This window comes from Cygnus olor, chromosome 1 (assembly GCF_009769625.2).
Source record: "Cygnus olor isolate bCygOlo1 chromosome 1, bCygOlo1.pri.v2, whole genome shotgun sequence".
In the NCBI taxonomy this organism is placed as follows: domain Eukaryota; kingdom Metazoa; phylum Chordata; class Aves; order Anseriformes; family Anatidae; genus Cygnus; species Cygnus olor.
In genome coordinates this window covers 146,723,937-146,745,469 of record NC_049169.1, presented here as the reverse complement: position 1 = coordinate 146,745,469, position 21,533 = coordinate 146,723,937, and the positions used below count along the sequence as shown (strand labels likewise).

The 21,533-nt window shown below is 48.1% G+C and overlaps 1 protein-coding gene and 1 long non-coding RNA gene across 7 annotated transcripts in view; one reads left to right on the top strand and one right to left on the bottom strand.

The window, feature by feature from the left end:
• The window catches only part of LOC121059770, a 28,578-nt gene extending 16,776 nt beyond the window's left edge, over positions 1 to 11,802 (bottom strand). For 3 of the 6 annotated variants that reach the window (XR_005814615.1, XR_005814616.1, XR_005814617.1), the window contains exons 1-3: positions 10,910 to 11,802; positions 4,626 to 5,099; positions 4,212 to 4,369 (exon numbers count right to left, since the gene is read on the bottom strand). This is a non-coding gene — a long non-coding RNA (uncharacterized LOC121059770). The remainder of the gene's footprint in view (positions 1 to 4,211; positions 4,370 to 4,625; positions 5,100 to 10,909) is intronic. The other 3 variants (XR_005814620.1, XR_005814619.1, XR_005814618.1) reach the window with 3 other exon arrangements.
• Positions 11,803 to 12,261: 459 nt separating this feature from the next.
• IRS2 (insulin receptor substrate 2) overlaps positions 12,262 to 21,533 on the top strand; it is a 30,506-nt gene continuing 21,234 nt past the window's right edge. Inside the window, 2 exon segments of the mRNA XM_040536920.1 lie at positions 12,262 to 14,729; positions 14,731 to 15,995. Coding sequence (XP_040392854.1) covers positions 12,466 to 14,729; positions 14,731 to 15,995 — 3,529 coding nt within the window. The 5' untranslated portion in view covers positions 12,262 to 12,465.

The following is a 21,533-nucleotide window of genomic DNA, read 5'->3' as shown; positions in this document are numbered from 1 at the left end:
TATCCATAAGGAAACAAGACATGGTAACATAATCACTGCCAGTCAGCATGACTTTATGCAAAACAGGTTAAGTTAAACAAATGGAATAGTATTTTTATGAGGTCAGAATTTTGATTATTTGATTTGTTTAATAAAGGTAAATATGTTGACAAAATAATGGCTTTCAGACTCATGTGAAGTATTGATATTGAATAACATCCTGATTAAAATATTAACATCTGAGCAAAATCAAGAAGATATTTATTAAATGAGATTAAACTGTATAACTTGGACATTCAACATGTAATTGTTAACTAAAACCTACCAAGTATCACCAGTGCAGTGATCAAAAGAGAAATGATGAGAGATTACAAGCAGGAAGTAATATGAGATGACTTTCCAGCTAAGAAGAAACAATATGGATACTAATATTGCCAATTAAAGGCCATATATTTTGGCAGGAGGACATATAGATTGCACTTGCAGGTCTGAGGAGTGTAATGTCTGAAAAAAATGGGAGGGCAATGGTTGATAGTCAACTTTTTAGTGTAAAATGACATGGAGTTGGCTAATGTGATTATTCTGGAAGGGGTCAGAGATGTTCTTCTAATGGGACGATGGTCAGACCAAACTAAGCTCTCCGTAGAGAAAGGCAGAAACAATGAAAGCTACCACTCAACAGCCACAATTTACTCTGCTTTGAAATATATGAACGGAGCAGTTTATTTGGGATACGCTGCAAACACAGTGGAAGAAGAAATGGTTAACAGGGGTTATGTACATCTGCATAAGCAAGTCACAGAACAGGAGAGAGTATTTCTTTGCTGTGTTTGGGGAAAGGAGACTTTGGCTACATTATTTGTAAATAAGATTGCACAGCTTTGCTGCCTTTTATGGTGGCTTTTTTTTTTTTTTTTGCTTGCTTGTCTGTTTTAAAGCTTTTTGATATTTAGTAAGCATAAAGCAAGTCTCAGAGGGAATCAATAAGCTCTAGACAGTGCTGAAAGTTTTGAGATACTTAATGGGAGACATGACAATTTCCTGTTCATTTTCCTGTCTCCTGGTCCCCAGAGTTTTGCTGCATGGAGGTGGAACAGTCCCCTGGTCCCTTCCGGGGCAGCCATTGTTGTCATGAGAAGACAGAGCCACCTGTCCACCCTGTCTCCCTTCTCCAGGAGCATCAGAGAAATGCTTTCTCTGCTTTCTGCCTTCCTGGAACACTTTGAAAGGGAAAGATGTTAAAGAATTGCTCTAAGTCTCACCCCACTTTTTGGTTTGGAAAGGAGAAAGCACATAAAAAAGCAGTTTGATGCTAACTTGTGAAGATACATCAGACATTTGCCAGAATGCATGCAGCTGGTCGAGGACCCTCATCTCTCAATATTGTCCAGTCTCCACAGTCAGGGTTTCAGATGGAAACCAGAGAGCAGGAAAAGGGGCCGCTCAACATTTGGGTCTCATTTCTATATGGAGCCAAACCTGAAGTCCCAGCTTGGGATGCTGAAGGTCCCTGGGATTTGCCAATCTGGTAGTATTACGTAGGCTACTGTAGGAAAGCAGAAGTGAAGCTGAGGAGAAATAAGTGGGGAGATGCATATCTGTTGGTATTCCTCAGTGCCAGTGGATAAAATAGTAGCGATGTCTGGTAATGTGATGGGGAATCAGAATGGTGCATTGGGTGATGTTAAGAGCCCTCATGCTGCCCTGCAACAGGAACATATACCCCAAATGCCTGAGGGTGCAAAGTCACTCACTGCATTAAGTTTCTGCAGCCTTTCCTCTCTGACCTGACACGTGATCCTGTATCTGATCAGTAAAATAAGGGGGTTTTCAATCAGTTGCGTCTAGCACATCAATTCATGGAGCAGAGGAGTGTGCAGCAAATCCGTGTGAGACGTGGGCCAAATGGAGACAGGGGTCAGGCAAGAGCAAATGTAGAAATCCCACGGTTAATGCATGAGATAGACTGGGAACAGAGAGGCAAATATGGGACAGGACTAATATCAGGGCTGGGAGGCAGCAGGAGTCAAAAATCACCTAATCTAATAATCACCAACATTCCTATGATTCCATAGGAATGAAGATCAGTATAGACAAAAATGGATACAAATGGACAGGTTACCTCTGAATAAAGCACCAATGAACCTGTGGCTGGAATACCATCCCTGCCCCTCAGCATCTTCACCACTGTACTAAAGACACTTCTGGCTTCTGTTTTTAATCCCCCGCTCTAAACAGCCTGTAATTCTGCCCTTTCTAAAACGATGACCCAACAGTTGGTGCCTTCCTTCTTTCTCTATCATCAACAAACAGTTTGTGAGAAGGGAGAGGGAAAAAACGAAATGTCTTTATTTTGCTCCTCTCTGGCTTCCCTTGCTGGCTAAGCATCTGTCCCACAGCTGTTGCACAGCACTCAGAGAGCAATGAACAACTTTAAAGTACAGATGTCTTCCAGTTTTCTGATTTTCAGCAAAATTGTTAGGGTTTGGCCTCATAATGCCTAAAACGTTTCCTGAAGTTTTCAGTTTTGTTTCTGATAAATTCCGAACTGGTCACCTTGTATCCATCCATGCAGGCAAGCAAACAAATGTTATGTAGTTCTCTTAGCCATCTAAAGGGTAGGGGGCACGTGTAAGTTAGTTCTCCAGAGTCCTTTTACAGCCAGCAGAGACATTTATTTTCTGATGGAAATAATGTCATGCCTATTTCAGGCTGTCAGTTTGTGATCATTAATACCAGAGCTGTACACAAATGGACACAAGCAATATAAAGCATATCATGGACGTTTCTTTTAACATACGTTGAATGCGTTTGTTAAATGAGCAGAGCAGAGTATTGAGTCCACAATGGCACGAGGGTGTCAAGCTACTTATAGAATCACTGAAGATGCCCAGCCTGGCATAGAGATGAGTGCTGAGAGTGGATGGTATCTGATTAGGCATAAACTTCCTGGTACAAAGTCAATGTCATAACTCTTTGCAAAATAAGATAAATTAGTAGTTGCAATTGTACAACCAATACCTACGTTACGTAGCTACATATTATATCCTCCAATATTAACAGGAATATAAATCCAGACTCACTATACTGTGAATATACTCGCTGTAAGGCTTCAGATCTACCAGTGGAATGGATGAATGACTCTCCCTTCATCACTTTTTGAGGAACTCTAGAGGTTAAAATGCACTAGCTATCCAACTTTTAGATAGCTGAGATGAATTTGACCTCACCAGACATTCAGGAGGATTCAGTCCAGCTGAGCTTATAGCATCTCTTCACTTATGGATATAACATAATGGCCACTTGAGGTCTGCATAGGAAGACTTAAATATTATGCTGTAGTTCAATGACAAGTTGTTTGTGCCATGGAGAACATCAGATCACCGAACCCCCAACAGTTTGCTTTAAAACCCATGTTGCTATAACAGATACAACTTGAATTATGAATATCTATTTATAACTGACTCGTGAGGCCTAAGGAGAAAGTATAAAATTTGTTCAAGAAAACCAATGTGCTTGTTGAGAGAAAAGAGGTCGTGTGGACTGTGATGGTTTTCAACAGCTGTAACATCACTTGTGGACATGCAGAGCAGAGCTGCTCCATTTATGTAAAGTACCCCCAGACTGTACAGCACTAAAAAGTGTGAGCTCCTGAGCCTATTCATAAAAAGGGACAGAAATTAATTTACTGGAGCTAATTAACTTGAGATAAAATATTGTCAGTCCTGTTGGCTTGTTTTCAAAAAGAAGGGAACCTCATCAATTGTGTGTTTCTGAGTCCTACTGAAACAATTAAAAGGGAATGCTTTAAGATTTTTTAAAATTACTGAGTCCAACTGGAGGCAAGATATTTCTTTAAAGTAATATGCAAATTTGATGTGTGTGTGCAGCGTAGTTACAAAGTTGAACCTGCACATGGAAAGAGCAAATCGAAATTAATTATTATTATTATTAAAGACAGCCTTCAGAAGTGAGAAACTCGACAATCTGCTTTTTCCTAACTGAAAGTAAAAAAGTAACTAAAATCAACAAGTCATTAAATTGGGTTGCAAAATTATTTCAGTATTATCCGTCTAAAGGATTAGTAATGTAAGGATGTCTGAGTGTGAATGTTTTGGGGATTGCAATTTTCAACTTGCTGGTGTTTCTTTAAATGTAGCCAAGGCAGGAGAGTGGCAGACAACTGTTGTTTTTAAACTTGATAATCCTGCAAGAGTATCTAGATCACTTACCCACAGGCATTTTTCAGCAAATGTTCAATTAACAACTTGACAGCCATCCACTGACTTTAAAACTATCTGATCTTTTCACAATCGATACCTCCGTCTGTGTAATTTATACCACTGCGATGCAGTTAGATGTTTAGCACATTTGCTGTTCTGACGCGTTTCTAAACAAAGAAAAAAGGTCCCGTGGTTACCAAGAGGGACGCCACCCCAGGGCAGCATTACAGAGGAAACTACGGGGCAGATACATCAGCTGGGAAAGGTAAAACAAAGGCCAAGCTGCAGCACCATCCAAGGACCTTCCGTCAGGTCCGAGTCAGCTGGGACAAAAGAAGTTTTTGTTAGCAAACAAACCCAGAACGCTTTGTACCAGAAATGAAAGGCCCTTTCAGCTCGCTGGAAGGTGTGAGAAAAAGATACCTGGGAGGCTGCGTTCCCGAGGCTTCTGCCAGGTCCTTATACAGCTCCAGCTGTAGGAAGAGTTTTCTTTGCTGGGGTCGCTAGGAGGTGGTGCACCGGGTCTTGGCTGAATGATCCACATCCATGACAGCTGCTTTTTAGAGACGAGAGCAACTCCTGAAACATCTGGCTTTGGAGTTATTCACCTTTAAAAAATCTACTTCCGTAGCCTTGAAAGATTTCACAAAGTCAGCAATTCCTTAGCCAAAAAATGATTACAGTTCCCATCGTGTCACAGAAATAAGTGAATTTCTAAACTCAGATGTATCCTAAACTTCCTATATGCAGCTTACCTCTCCTTATTAGATGATCTGAATAGACGGAAGAGTAATCAAATGGACATTTCCCATTCCCTGTGGGTTTGGGGGAAAATATTCCAAACCTCCTTTACTGATGTAAGACACTTGGAAGAAAATAACACAGTGAGGAATAGAACTGAAAGACAAAAACAGAAAAAAACGGAAGCATGTAGGAATGCAGTGGGGCACCCAGAAATATTCTCTTATTGTATGATTAAATACAAGAGATGAAATTAAAAACATGTTCATTTGCTGTGATTACCTCATACTCTCCTGTTATTAATGCTGTCTAACGTTCCTTTGCAAAATCAGCAGTTTAACTGAAAGCACATTCTTCACTTGTATTTGATTTTGCGGTCTCCCATTTCACTAATGAAAATGTAATGTTCACATGAATATTTTATTATCATAAAGTGACCATTTTGTTCTGTGTCCATGAGCACTCAACAGACCACGCATGACATCTTTTTTTTTTTTTTTGAAATTACTTGATACCAATTACTGTAGCAACTTATTATTATATAGACATATAAATTGCCCCCAAGAATGGCAGTGCTTGCTACTACAAGGATCTTGGAGATACCCACTCCTCTTTGTCCTGCCCCACCATCCAGCCATCCATGACAGAGTCTGTAACAGTGGCTGGGGTATTCAAGCCATCAAGCCCACTGACGGGGAGAAGGTTTTATTCAACCTCTGGTGCAGGCACAGGAAACTGCATACATTTCTAGTGTCAATAGTTTTGTACTTGTTTTGTTCGGGTGCTTAATCTTTCTGAAATTAATATCTGCCTCTAAACTGCATAGCTGAGAAAATATGGGAAGAAAGTTATTGAAAAAGATATTCCACCTCTTCCTTCAGCACACGTGCTGCCTTCTGTGCTTTCTTCATGCATCTGAGCACACCAAAATTTGTAAGGTAGGCACTTTTCAGTTCTTCTTTAAACCCTGAGCATGCCTGCAGTGTCCATCAGTTAGGCAACTGGCAGGCTGAAGCTTCTCCTTGTCAGCCATACCGTTTATGGGGCTGCAGAATCGCCTTTCCCATTTGACTCCCCACGTCGGCAATCTTCCTCAATTCACTGTATACATACAATATATACATTAAACAAAACAGAAGGAGGCCCACCATTAATTACTCATCTACACAATGTCTAACACAATGGGAGCCTGGGGCTCCACTGAGTTTCCCAGAGCTGTCTAAATAATGCAGATAGATGATAACACTCCTTGAAAGCAGCCAGTCCATTCCGAGGGCAAGCCTTCCTCATTTTATTCACATAAAACTTCCACTGAAGGGGTACACTGAAAGAAGCAGGCAAGATTTTGTAGTGACAAAATGTCTCTGCAAATGTCTCTTTACCTCCCTGGCGCTCGTGTGTGCACAAATTAAGCCAGCAAATGCTTTGCATGAGTAAGAATTGCATCGATAGCATATTCCAAACAGTAAGGGTAAGGGGACAATTCATAATCACAATAACTCATAGTTTTATGCTCTTTATTTTGCACCATCAAATAAGTAGGCAGAAAAAGAAAAAACATACAAAAAAGAGAGAAGGCTGTTTTTTCCCTTTTAGCAGTAATAAACCTGGGGCTATTTATAAGGTGTATATATCATAGAAATCCAATAAAACAGGACTGGGAGTAAACATGAGATCATCTAGACTATCACACTGCCCTGAGTCAGGACAACTGTACTCGTGTCACTCCCGATAAATATTTGCGTAGCTTAAAATGCTCCAGTGATGGGGACTCTATAAAAATCCCTTGACAATCTACCCCAGGACTGCATTACCCCTGCTGCTAGGAAAATTATCCTCGTGTTAAGATAAATGACTGAGGAAGTTAGGCTCCCTTCTGAAGTTAAAAGCAAATCAACAAAAAAAAAAAAAAAAAAGAGGAAAAAAGAGTTACTACCTAAAGCAGATGCAAAGGCCATCTGAAACAAAGACAAATAGCCAACTGAATTGTAGGGCAGAGGGGAAAGCTGAATGCCTGGGATTGTTTTGCTGGGGAACAGCCTCCCGAAGCTGTAGGAAACAAACAGACAGAGGCCGGAGCAACCTGCCTTGGGAAGGAAGCAAATGAACGGACTTTCAAACAGAAGCTACCTAGAAAGAAAGAGTTTGAAAAAGCAGACCAGAAACCAAACCAAACCGAACCAAACAAAAACTATTCTGCTGGAGTCCCATTGTGTTTGAGTGAATTTTCTGTAAATATTGCATGAAGGAAATATTGAATTCTATCATCAGGCTCTTCTCGAACAGAAATACCTTGAAAGACCCTAGATCCTGGCTATCCCTGTAGCTCAGGAGAGTACATAGAAAATCTCTTGGGAAAAAAAGAAAAAAAGGAAAAGAAAAAAAGGGCACTGTTTCCAATGAATCTTAGATATGTGTATGTTCTTCTGTGCAAGAGTGAGTGGTATAGGCTTCAACTACTGTTTGCAAATATTTGCTTCTATTGCTTCACGAATGTTCTTCCTAAAACATGATCGGTGATATTCTATCAAGCTTTTTTCTTAAATAATAATAATAATAAAACAGCATTGTTTAGACTCCAGGTAGCTCCAGAAGGCAGGCAGGCAGGCAGCATTCCCCCCCGGAGCATCTCCTCCACCGGCGGGGTGCCCGCCCCGCAGTCCCGCCGCAGCCAGCGGGGGGCAGCACGCACCCACGACGGGCCCCGGCCCCCCCCCCCCCCCCCCCCGGGTCCCGGGACACCCCCGGGAGCCCCCCCGGGACCCGCTGGTGAAGCGGTGGGTGCTCCCTGAGAGGCCTTTTTTTGGGTGCACCTGTCGCGGGAAGAAGAACGGTCTCCGCGCTCGCAGCACCGGGACCTCGCTCGCTGCTTGCTCGGAAACACGGCTGCTCCGAACTTTCCGCTGGCAACACGAGCGTTGAGATGGGAGTGATCTACGCGCAGGAGAACACCCAACGCGGCGCTCGTCGGAAAGTAATAAGCTGGAAATAAGGCGCGCTCCGGATTCCCCTCCGTTTTCTTTTTTTCCCCTCCCATGCTAGAATGGACGAGCAAACATTTACGTTGTTTCAGTGTGTATTTAATACAATTAACACAAGTCTCGGTATTTCTGAATATGCACAAAGTTGCATAACTGTAAGCCCGATTTATTTAACCTGGAATTGTCTGGAAATCTGCTGGCACAATATTCACTCAGACGAGTAACCCATGCTCAAGAAAGAACCATTTTCAGACCCTACGGTTGCCGACTCTCTCCGCCTCATGTGCAAAGCCATCCGTAACCGTTTTCATAGGAAAAAGAAACAAGAAAAAAAAAATTGGCAGCCCCAATCTCAGGGGGTGGATCCCTCAGAGCTGCTCTTGCTACAGAGGCGTAACACACGCCGGTAGCTGCTGCTAGTGAATGCGTAGTATCAACAAACAGATTTATAAAACTGCCCGGAGAGATGGCCTGTCCTCCTGGCCAAATAACACAGGCTTCACAACTGGGTAGTAGCTCGGTCATGGTACATTAGCCCTCAAAGGAGCTGAGAAAGGTTAGAGAGAAAGACGTTGATGGGAGTTCATGTCCTCTCACAGTAAGGTTATGAAATGTATAACCAGAATGACACTGTATCAGAAGTATGCAAACAAATGTACAAGGGAATAAACTGACTTCACCTGTTTATGTAGAAGTTCAAGGACATCAAAATATAAATCACTCTATTTTGTTGGAACAGATAACTGTACTCCTGATAGCACAAGAAAGTGTTGCTGACGCACATAATCTTTCTCTACACTTTTCCCATGGCTTGACTACCATCAGCTTTGTGATCCTGGCAACAGGTAGGAGGCAAGAGCCAAGCCAAACATCGAGCACATCCCTTTCAACTCTTGCTCCTTATCCTCAAACGGAAAGATATTTCAAAATGAGATTTAGACTAAGAACAAACAAAAATGAAGCACAGGACAAATTCTGGAATTCAACCGACTCCTGCATCCTGCCTCTCAGAGGGTTTTGAGTAACCTGGCTGCGATCTGGAGCAATATTTAAATATACCTACATATTCATAGCGCCTGGCGCTCTGAAAAAACGGATCCTGCATGTGCTGGGCTTGTAGAATCAAGCTCCCCCATGTACCTAAAAACAGCTGCACGTCCCTAGAGGTAATACTTTTATCTGACCAGGTGCAGGCAACATTTAACTACTGTTCCAGCAAACAGCCTTCCCAAGCAAAATTCACTCACAGCTTGCGAAGTTCATTGCCTGCAAAGCACAGTGTTGCTGGCCACTGTTTATCATCTGTCCATATAGTTTAGTAACCAAAACACAGTCTAAACACATTTATAAATAAATTAAATGATCACCTGTCTTCTATTGACATATAAGGACCCCAGATACTCAAGGAGTGGAAGCATGAAATCAGTAGGGCTCCGTGTTGGCAAAACTGTATTTGGTATATCTAAAGACAGCTTCATAAGTAAGATCAGTCTAGTCCTTTCTTGGCATGTCCCTGCCAGCTGAGAGTGGAAGGAGTAACATGTTATGACTGACATAACTGTGAGCAAATGCCCCTAACACAGACAGTCCATTTTGATAAGCCTGACCATTACCTAACACAGCTTATTTTTCTTGGAGGAAAAAAAAAGAGATGGCTGGAACACGGTATGCTGGCAAAAGCACAGTTTAGCAGGCATGAAAGTTGTTAATATGAGCACTATTTTGTTGGTCTACTTCATATATTGGCAAAGCATTCCCAGAAGAGACTTTAAGCTAGAAGATAAATGTGTTGAAACAGAGATGGGGCAGGGTGATATGACAGAAGAAAAGGAATGGGAGAGGTAAAACAAGATTGTTTTTTCTTTCATCATGATGGAATTATTTTTTGGAGATGATTTAAGCAAACATCCTCTGGCAAATCTATTGCAGTTACTGAAGATGCTGCTGTCCCTATTTGCCCACCCCTGTGTTCTTCCTGAGATGGCTCGGTGGAACAAGAGAACAAGTGCTATGCTTCAGCCACCCAAATTCATAGCCTGCCTCATTGAAAGCCCGCAGAAATTAAAGCTAGTATGCTACATGACACATGGAAATAGCCGAAGTATAAGACATGCCAGCCTGTAGGAACAGTGAACTGTGGCTAAGAGGTGGGATGGAGCAGTGGTACTAGTCCATTTGTTTCAATTAAATGTCCCTGTAATTACACTGAAATAACTGGGAAAATTTTTCAGAAGGGGATATACTTTTGAAAAACAATTCAGAGGAGTTCAAACTCTGAATGAGGAAGACCACCTATGTAAACTAGGGTCATTCATTCTAGAGGGTCGGTCATGCAACAATAGTTGTGTTGTTGTTGTTGTTTTTTACCTGAAGTTTATGCACACCTGAGAACCACTTCCTGTGCTTTGTACCAGTTATACATGAAAAACAAAACAAAACCAACCAAACAAAATGTTATTATAGGGGAAAAAAAGCTTGTTATGCATCAGCCACTGCTAAAATTAAATGATACAGATACTCTTTATATCAATGTCAATATAGAAATCAATCCTGAATGCTAGTCTATCTCAATGCCTGTCATACAAATTGTTTGCTTAGTTCTGCTGCTAGTCAGTACATCTAAACATTTATTGAACGCATTGTAATGACTTACATATATGTAAATACCATTTAGACAAATGAATATTCATCTTCTTTAGCATGTCAGATGTAAGAATGCGTGCGTAAGGTCACCGAGCGTATTTCATAAACGTCTGGAAAAATCTTTCCAAATTTGCAAGGGGTTTCCAGACAAATGACTCCTGACAGTGTTTACGGGCCCAGATTGCTCGGAGCGGCAAGAAATTGTTCACCTAATTCCCCTGAAGCCTGCAGCTGACAGCCTGTCGGTAGCACAGCCACTACGCCTGCTTTTCCATACGAAACCTTCCGCGTTGAGGTCTGCTGTGCCATCACAACGCGTCATCTAAATTTACAATTCCCTACCTCTTCCATGCATTTTCCAGACACAGGAACCGGCGCCCGTTGCCAGGACAGCAAACAGGGTCAGGACGGCTTGCTTTCGGCTGGGGCGCGGGGAGGCGGCGAGGACCTTGCCCAGGGTGACCCGGTGAATCAGCAGCGCACGGCGGGCGCCCTTGGCAGGGAGGTCAGGGCCTCACACCTCCACCGCCTGCCTTTCCCCCCCTGCTTCCCCTTCCCCAAGAAACAACCCAAACCCCACCACCCCCCAGCCAAGACCCAGCATCTCCCCGTGAGGCGGCGGGAGAGGCCCTCCTTCAGCAGCCGCTTTATGGCAGCCTCCCAGCATTATTAACCACCACGGTGGTCTTCCCCAGCCTCTCCCCCTCCTTCCCTCAGCTGCTCATTTCCAAAGGAGGCTGCGGGCGGCCCCGCATCGCTTTCTCTCCCCCTCCATCCCCTTCTTTATTTTTTTTTATATTTGCGCGACCCCAGCCTCACTTTTCTCCCCCCTGGGGTGTGTACAAGAGGCAGGGGCACCCCCACCCGGGGAACGGGGGTGCTCGGCGTGAGCCCCGCGGCGTAAAAACGGATTTATTGCATTAAACAGTCCCCGCTCCAGGCGGCGTTTCCCCGCCGCACGCAGATAACGGCGGAGGAGGGAAGGAGAAAGGGGGGGGGGGGGGGGGGGAGGCGTGAGGTGGGCGCCGCTCTGCGTGCGTGCGTGGGGACGGCTGACGCACACACACGCGTGTGAGTGTGTGAGTGTGTGTGGAGCCAGGAGGAGGGGCGGTGGGCACACGCACACGCCCGGAAGCTCGGCCCCGGGGGCCCGCGGCGGGCGGGGCGCCGCCACCTGACGGCAGCCCCCCGGGACGGCGAAGGGGTGCGGAGGGGCGGCTGGCGAGCCCACGGCCACCGTGCCCCTCGCCCGGCCGCCGCCGGCTCCTCCGCCGCGCTCTCCGCGTCCCGCCAACGGTCGCAACGGTCCCTGAGGCGGGCACGCTCCGGGGGCGGGGCGCGGCCGGGTCCCGCCGCCGCGGGCGGCGCCTGAGGGGAGCCGGGGGCCGTGGGCGGGAAGGGGCCCGCCGCCGAGGGCGGGGGGAGGCGAGGCGCCGGGCGGCCAATGGCAGCGCGCCGCCTCTCCGCTTAGCGCCCGCCCCGCCGCGCGATTGGCCACGGCGGCCGCCGCTCGCGCGGCGCGGCGGCCAATGCGGGGCGGCGGCGGTGGCGGCGGGGTCCCGCCCCGTCTCGGTGTGTGAGCGCCTCGGTAACTCGGCGGTCACGTGTTGTTTTGCTCTTTAGTTGGGGCACTCGGTGCGCGATGCGTTACTCACTGCCACGCTCCCGCCGGCGCAGGCAGCAGCAGCAGTGCGAGCAGCACCGGCAGCAGCCCGGCGCGGTGGGAAGCGCTCGCAGCGGCAGCGGCAGCAGCAGCAGGAGGAGCGGCGCCGCCGCCGCCGGCAGCCCAGCCGGGGAAGCCGGGGCAGCACGAGCCGCCGCTGCCTCCTAGCGCGGTGTCCCCGCTGCGGGCGCCCATCCCGGCCCGGCGCAGGCAGCGAGCCGCCTCGGGGCCGGGGATGGCGAGCCCCGCCGTGCTGGGTCCGCCGGGCTCCCCGCCCGGCGCCAACCTGAACAACAACAACAACAACAACCAGGGCGTGAGGAAGTGCGGCTACCTGCGCAAGCAGAAGCACGGCCACAAGCGCTTCTTCGTGCTGCGGGGCCCGGGCGGCGGGGAGGAGGCGGGGGGCGCCCGGCTGGAGTACTACGAGAGCGAGAAGAAATGGAGGAACAAGTCCGGGGCGCCCAAGCGGGTGATCGCCCTGGACTCGTGCCTCAACATCAACAAGCGCGCCGACGCCAAGCACAAGTACCTCATCGCCCTCTACACCAAGGACGAGTACTTCGCCGTGGCGGCCGAGAACGAGCAGGAGCAGGAGGGCTGGTACCGGGCGCTCACCGACCTGCTCAACGAGGGCAAGGCGGCCGGGCAGGGCTCGCCGCGCCGCCACCTCCCGTCGCCCTTCGCCGCCTCCTGCAGCGCCGCCGCCGCCGCCTCCTCCCTGGCGGCCGCCGGCGAGGAGCTCAACTACGGGCTGGTCACGCCGGCCGCCGCCGCCTACCGGGAGGTCTGGCAGGTGACGCTGAAGCCCAAGGGCTTGGGGCAGAGCAAGAACCTCACCGGCGTGCACCGGCTGTGCCTCTCGGCCCGCACCATCGGCTTCGTGCGCCTCAACTGCGAGCTGCCGTCGGTCACGCTGCAGCTGATGAACATCCGCCGCTGCGGCCACTCGGACAGCTTCTTCTTCATCGAGGTGGGGCGCTCGGCCGCCACCGGGCCCGGCGAGCTGTGGATGCAGGCGGACGACTCGGTGGTGGCGCAGAACATCCACGAGACCATCCTGGAGGCCATGAAGGCGCTCAAGGAGCTGTCCGAGTTCCGGCCCCGCAGCAAGAGCCAGTCCTCGTCCTCCTCTTCCTCCGGCGGGGCGGGCGGCGGCGGCGGGGCCGGCGGCTCCTCGGCCACCCACCCCATCACGGTGCCCGGCCGCCGGCACCACCACCTGGTCAACCTGCCCCCCAGCCAGACCGGGCTGCTGCGCCGCTCCCGCACCGACAGCCTGGCCGCCGGCCCCAAGTGCACGCCGTGCCGGGTGCGGACGGCCAGCGAGGGCGACGGCTGCCGGGTGGGCTCCGCCGCCGGCAGCCCCATGAGCCCCGGCCCCGTGCGGACCCCGCTCAGCCGCTCGCACACGCTGAGCGGCGGCGGCGGAGGAGCCCGGCCGGCGGGGAAGCTGCTGCCGGTGCTGGCCGGGGGCGGGCTGCAGGGCAGCCGCTCCATGTCCATGCCCGCCTCGCACTCGCCCCCCTCCGCCACCAGCCCCGTCAGCCTCTCCTCCAGCAGCGGGCTGGGCTCCGAGCCGGCGCACCCGCACCACCCGCAGCGCCCGTCCAGCGGCAGCGCCTCCGTCTCCGGCTCGCCCAGCGACGCGGGCTTCATGTCCTTCGACGAGTACGGCTCCAGCCCCGGCGGCGACCTGCGGCCCTTCTCCTCCTCCTCCACCGCCAGCAACCGCAGCAACACGCCCGAGTCGGTGGCCGAGACCCCCCCGGCGCGGGACCCCGGCGCCGGCACCGACCTCTACGGCTACATGGCGATGGAGCGGCCCCCGAGCGGCCGCCTCTGCTACCGGCCCTGCCCCGACCCGGCGGCCGACCGGGGCCACCGCAAGCGGACCTACTCGCTGACCACCCCGTGCCGGCAGAGGCCCCCCCCGCCGCAGCTCTCCTCCGCCTCCCTCGACGAGTACACGCTGATGCGCGCCACCTTCGCCGGCAGCGCCGGCCGCCTCTTCCCCTCCTTCCCTGCCGCGGCATCCCCCAAAGTGACCTACACCCCCTACCCCGAGGACTACGGGGACATCGAGATCGGCTCGCACCGCAGCTCCGGCAGCAGCAGCACCAACCTGGGGCCGCCGGCAGGGGGGGGAGGGGGGGGAGGAGGAGGAGGAGGAGGAGGCGGTGGGGGAGATGATGATGGCTACATGCCCATGACCCCCGGCGTGGCCGCGGCCCTCGGGCGGGGGAGCCGGGGAGGCGATGATTACATGCCCATGAGCCCCACCAGCGTGTCCGCCCCCAAGCAGATCCTACAGCCCCGGCCCGGGGTGGGCGGTGGGTCCCCCGGGAACGGGAGCAGCTACAAGACCAGCTCGCCCGGGGAGAGTTCCCCTGACGACAGCGGCTACATGAGGATGTGGTGTGGCTCCAAGCTGTCCGTGGAGAGCTCGGACGGGAGGCTGAGCAACGGTGACTACATCAATATGTCCCCTCGGGACCCACACCATGGGCCCCAGGCTCCCTCCCTCACCCCCCCCGGACTTCTTCTTTGCCCCTGCGGGGCACGGGGCTGGCGAGCCCCCCAAACCTGGCTGCTATTCATACAGCTCCTTACCCCGCTCCTACAAGAGTCAGGGCCTGGCTAAGGACAGCGACCAGTACGTCTTCATGAACTCCCCGGGGAGGATGATCCCGGAGGAGGCGGTGTGCGGCACGGGTCCCTCCCCGGCCGGCACCTTCGCCCCCTCCAGCCACACGGTGCCTTCGCCCCTGCGGCACAGCCGGACCGAGAGCTTCCTGAGCCAGCGGTGCCAGCGGGCGGTCCGGCCCAGCCGCCTCTCTCTGGAGACCTTGCGGACGATGCTGCCCAGCATGAACGAGCACCCCCTGCCTCCCGAGCCCAAGAGCCCCGGGGAATACATAAACATCGACTTCGGGGATGCCGCCGTCTATTCGCCCCCCTCGCTGCCCGCCGACAGCCCAGCCTCCTCCCTGGGCTCGGGCACGGGGCAGAGGCGCTCCCCCCTCTCTGACTACATGAACATTGACTTCGGTTCGCAGTCGCCCTCGCAGTCGGGCACGGTCTCGGTGGGCTCCTTGGAAGCGCTCTCACCGGGCTCTTCCTCCAGCACCAGCCAGCCCGACGGGCGCTACCTGAAAGCGGCTGTGGGGGTGACTTGTTTGTCCAGCCCGTCCGACGGCGGGGATTACACCGAGATGACCTTTGGCATGGCCACCACCCCGCCCCAACCCATCGTTCAGAAGCCAGAAAGTGCCCGGGTCACCAGCCCCACGGCTGGGGTGAAGAGGCTCACCCTCTCTGGGGTGGAGGCTTTCATTCTTGCCAGCCCGCCCCCGGACCCCAACCGCGGGGCCAAGGTCATTCGGGCCGACCCCCAGGGGCGCAGGAGGCACAGTTCGGAAACTTTCTCCTCCACTACCACTGTGACCCCCGTGTCCCCCTCCTTTGCACACAACCCCAAAAGGCACAACTCGGCCTCGGTGGAGAACGTGTCCCTCAGGAAAAGTGAAGGCCTGGAGGAGGAGCAGGGCAGCAGCCCCATGTGCCGGGAGACCTCGGCCGGCTTCCAGAACGGCCTCAACTACATCGCCATCGACGTGGTGGACGGGACCCTGGCAAACTGTGACAAAGGCAGGTCGAAAGCCAGGCACGTCCTGAAAGGAGGTATCAACGGAGTGGAGACGAGCGCCTATGCCAGCATAGACTTTCTGTCTCACAACCTGAAAGAAGCAAGTGCTGTGAAAGGTGAGTAGCTACGTCTGACGGTGCCTGCCACGTGTGTGGCTTTGCTTAAATGTGTTTGTTCCTCACGGGTGGACCCTGTTTTGTCACGGAGGGCACTCCCCCAGGGCCTCCTGCCTTCAAAATCTGTTTTCCCGAACCCATCCTGGAATCAATGGCCCTGGAGGAACTGGCTTTCTCTTTGTATGAGGAAGAAGTTTAATTGGGGGATATTCCTTCACGTTTAAGTTCTGCCGTACTGTTACGAGTGTGTACTTCTGGGTACCTCAATAGAAGCTGATGTTTACACTGTTACCATGGTTGGGTTATACTTCAGAGTTTTCTTATGTAAGGTTTTCAGAAAGTGTTTGGAATTTGTGACCAAAATAGTTTATGTTAATGCAGCTTCTACATACCATTAAAAAATGTAAAACGATTGAGTTAAAAACCAGAATTGTTGCAGTGAGACCATCAGATTACAAAAAAAAAAAAAAAAAAAATCCTTGGCACTCTAGCTGGGAAGGTCAATCGCAACAAAACGAGGAGGGTTATTTTAATATCTTGATTTTGAAATCTCTTATCTCTTGCAAAAGTTTAACAGTAAATCATGGTGAGCGTGGAATGTGAAATGCTTTTTTTTTTTTTTCTTAAAAAAAAAAAAAACCTTTCCAGAAGACGCCGTACGCCTGAGCTGTTCCATGTCGCGTTGCACATTTTGCTCCGAGGCCGACCCTACGGTGGTGGCGTGCAGCCGGGCCCCGCTGGGAATCACCGGCTGGGTGGCGGGCTTGGGAGTGGGTCGAAAAAACGCTGGCTGCTCGAAGACAAAAGCAAGCCTAAGAAACCCGAAACTGGGGGCCGAGGGAGAATTTCTGTTTTAATTATGTAGCTGTTCCTTTGTTGAGGTGCTGGTTTCCTGCTTTTTGCTTTTTTTTTTTTTTTTCTTTAGGAAAGAACAAAGAGCACCCCCCCCCCCCCCCCCCCCCCCCCAAATAGCAACCCGCCTCCTCTTAACAAGCGAGAATTCGCACACAAGTGAGCGGTAGTTGGGGAGGGCCCAGAGCAGCCAATCTGTCAAGGATTAAAAGTTAATGATGAGGCACCGTAGGGATCCTCTTTGCTGTTGCATTTATGCAAGACATGGTACTTTAAACCTGTATGCATATATAGCTGTAATAGATGTTTATGGGTCCAGCGGGGTGAAGTGACATACCGTGCAGAAGCAGTTGCTTGGAGGTAAATAGGTATTGCTTCTGCATTCATAGTGCTGACAGAGGTCGTCAATCATACTCAGAAAGTGACAGCTTGTAGAGCTACGCTCACGTTTTTTTCCTTCTGTTTTCTAACTAGCTAGCTGATTTTGAAGAAGAAAATATTTTCTCTTTTGATAGGAAGTACAGGAAGATGGAAAAGATGAGAGATCCGCCGTTGGCAGAGCGAGCTTTGAACCTAATTAAGACGAGAGGATTGTTGAATGAGATGGCAAAGTTTTAAAGGATGAACGCTTACTCTGAATGACTCGAAGGGTTGGGGGCAGAGTGTTCCTTGTCAGTCGCTTTTATTTTTGCTGGAGTCATTTTCGGGATTCGTGTGTCTTGACCTAAAGCGGTGTGGATGCTGCTGGTGGCGTTGCCATCTAAAAGGGCAGCTTTGGGACCGCAGCCCAGGACACTGGCAAACGACCGTGCGTGTTTATTTGCAAAAAACTGATTTTTCACAGATACAAGGGGTTTGTCTTAAGCCACCTACGGCCCCAACTGCAAGCCAGGGGGTGCTGGGAAGGAGAGATTTCCACAACAGTCTCCAAACTGCTGACCCCAAGGCAGAGGGGGAGCAGGGGGAGGGGAGCGGGAGCCAGTGACAGAGAAAACCTGGCGTGGATGGCGGCGTTTCCATCACCCAGGCGGAAGGCAGGAGTAGAGCAGCCGATCAGTCAGATAAACTGGGGGAATTGACTGCTGTCCTTCTGAGAAAGTAAACAAAAGGGTAATGCAATAAACACAGCCACGTTAATTTGGTACACGGTGTACAGTGGAGAGGGATTAATTGTATATTTATCCACGGGTGGTTATAGACTTACTTTAATATGTAATCTGTATGTGTATTTATTTCCCCCGTTTCCTTTAAGCTTATAAATGTCGACTGCATCCAGAAGCGTTCTGGGTAAACTCGTCGAGGTTTAATCTCCACGTAGGAGGCAAAGCTCTCCTTCCCATCCTTCTGTTTCCCTGAAAAATGTGTCCGCCTGCTGCGCATCGGTGCAGTCTCGCTCTGCTCGGGGATTGCTGTAGCCAATATCAGGCCAGGGCGGTAAGAAAAAACTTGCACAAGCATCCCTCAGCAGCGTTCTGGGTTATATGTCAAATGCAGGGTTTCATGCCAGTTGTGTTTGTGGCAGACTGACTGCGAGAGTCATAGCATGGGAAAGTAGGAATATATCACAAAGAATCTTAGGAGTGTACGTAGGATCGACTCCGGCAAATTTCTGAGTTTTTTTTTTAGTTTTTGTTAGGACTACAAACTGAAGTTTGTTTACAGAGCTGCTTCTGCCACTGTTAAAAAGATGATTTAGTATTGTGCCAGTGCATTTAAATATCAAAAGTTGTGGCTTGGGAAATTACTAAGACTTTCGTATTCTGCAGAGAAATACATAGACAATTTAAAGAAAACCGTATTTGAGCATAAGAGTAAGCTTACTTTAACACAGAAGTAATTCTGATAGATTTGAGAGAATCTAATTTAGTAAATTAATGGTTTGTACAAGAGATTGCTTATATTGTATATAGTCAGTATTGTTTACTTAGCTCTTTGCACTTTTTTCAGGTGTTGTTTTTGAATATATTATCAAAGTGGGAAGCTTTACTTCTTCAAAACTAGAGGGGGCTTTCTAGGGAGTTTTTTGTTTTTTTTTAAAACAATGGAGGATCCATGTATGTTTAGTAGTTGGAACAGGGGAACATCTCAGATACAGGATATACGAACAATCTCATTGTAATTCAGTGTAAAATACATTAAAAAAAAAGATGAAAAAAATCGATTTGAATGCTTCCTAAAGGTCTGCAGCAATCAACATGTTTTCATGTGGATAAATATTGGAATGGAAATTATCTGTACCGTTTGGAGGTGGTTGATTTTCACGTGTAGCTTGTCTCCACTGCCAGTACCTGACCTCTGCTGTAGCAGTGCTGTGCTTCTGGGATTCTCTCCTGTCGCGACAAGAGCAAGCTCCTGCCACCACAATAGCAGTCAAAACAGAAAAATCAAAAGGTTGCTCGAAATTATCAGCTCATTTAGTTTTACTGTACTCTGAAAGTGTGCAAATGCTTAAGAATCTGAGAAACGCCTTCGTCCAACATGTAAATAAAATAATACTGTTACTGGTCAGTTAAAACTCTTGTTACATGCTGATAATTAGCTAGCCTTTGTTCTTAAATGATGATTGCTTTTTTGCTTTAAAGAAGTGTGAACTGTGTATAGTTTTCATTATTTATGGAGACGTTTACGGTTATTTTCTCATATAGTGTAAATTATTTATTCCACTGTATTTATGACAGGTCACACCCAACAATGAGCTGAGTTTTTATGGAGGATCTTAGCTCCATTGAAGTGAAGTGGGAGCTTTGTCTCGATTTTGGTGGGGTTAAGATTTTACCCTTTGTGTGTAATCCTGGAATTCCTAAGTAAAATTCCCATTTAGTGGGTGTGTAATAGGGAATTTTGCTTGACTGAAAACACCATACTTGGGTGTGTTATCTTTAATTCTGTTTTCTGTTAACAAAATGCTCTGTAACTTTTAAATGCTTCTAGTAGTTGGTCTAATTTTCCAAAACTGAACAGATATTATGTATAATGATGCAAAAAACCCGAGGGTGGTTTCCTCCTGTGTTAGTTTCCTTTGTCTTGATTTATTTAAAGTAGTCATCATCTGTAATGCATCTACTTAAGATCGTAATAAGGTGATTTTTGATAATAATGAACCTCCCCCTTGTCAATTAGCTCTTACTTTTGTGAGGGTTTTATGATTGCGCCTAAACAATAAAAAGCCTATCTTAAGAAATCTCTTCCTGTGTCTTTCTAATGGCATTTCAGATTATTTAATACATAACCCTTGTTTCCTTTTTCTTTTAGATTACTTTGCACAATGAATTATTAAGATCTTTTCACTTCTACTGTGCCAAGTGCCATAAAGTTTTGGTTCTCAGAGCGACATGAGAATGTTTAATTGTCTCGTTTCCAAAACTTGCATTCATGTCTAAATGACTCCTTAAAATAATTGAAAGAACTATATGCTGTGTTAGAAATCTGTACGTTTTAAGATCTTCTTTGAATAAAGTAGTTGTAAGCGTAGTATTTTCTCTTACTGACAACTTCCTTGAGAACATTGTAATTAACACCCGAAAGAACTGAACTACTCTTAATAGCTTACGTAGTTGGATTTCACCTCTTGAACTAAGAATTAAAAATCTGAGGTTGTCTTTTACTGCCTCTATGAATGCACTTCTTGTCTCTAAAATTGCATTTTACAGGTGACCACACCAAAATGGCTAGGTCTGAACCGAGCAGAGCCATTCATTGAACAAAATGTAAACTGAGTTTATCTAAGATGAAATGAAGCCTTTGATATTTTAAATGATGTTGATTATACGGACGTCAGCTTTTTACAAGCAGACAGAATATTAAAACTTGTAACACGTTTTAGACTTCTATTTTGCTTTATACTCTAAATTATGTTTAGCTATACTGTTCATATAAAGAATGTCATGGTTGCTTTGAGTCATTTAAGATAAATTGTTATAGACAGAGTTGAATGGTGGGTTTGTTCTAAAATGAACCGGTACAGTCATTGCTCAAGGCAGAGGAAATGCTTAGGTTGATGATTGCTTCTGATTACTTGATTTCTTTCAAGATAGCTACAGAGACTAACGTTCACTTGTGAGTAAAATGGATGAAGGAATGTTTGAACAGAGGGAGCATTAGGACATGTTTTATATGGTGGTGTTTGTTTGTTTCTTTTTTTGTTTTGTTTTTGTAATAAGGGGAGAATAACATGGGTTTCTTTACACTCACTTTACTATTAGTTTTAAATAGCGATAATTATACCGGGATGCTGAAGTGGTTTAAAAGTTTAAACACAGCAAGCATCCACAGAAAAATTGTGCTGTCCTCGGTGCGTGTAATGGAACTTTCCTCCCTATTCAGTGGCAGCATAGATACATTCAGGTATTTTCTGGTTATATCAGATTTTCTCTAAAGCACTGAGAAAGCATCAATAATGCGCTTCTTTTTGAAGTACTGAACATATAAATAAATGGCTATATCTTTTTTTTCCCCCTAATTTGTTGAGATGTTGTATGGACTACAGTGGTTGTCCACTTGTTCTCTTTGTGTCTAGGTGTCAAAGTGTGTGCAGTAACAGTATAGCGTGAGCAGCTTATTTGATGAATTGGGATGTGCAATTCTTTGGGTTTCACAACTCTGTTTTTTTGTTGTTTCTTAGAGTGTTTGCTTAGAAGTGAGCTGTGTGCGCATGGAAATCAGTAGCATCCATTCACTTTTAAAAGA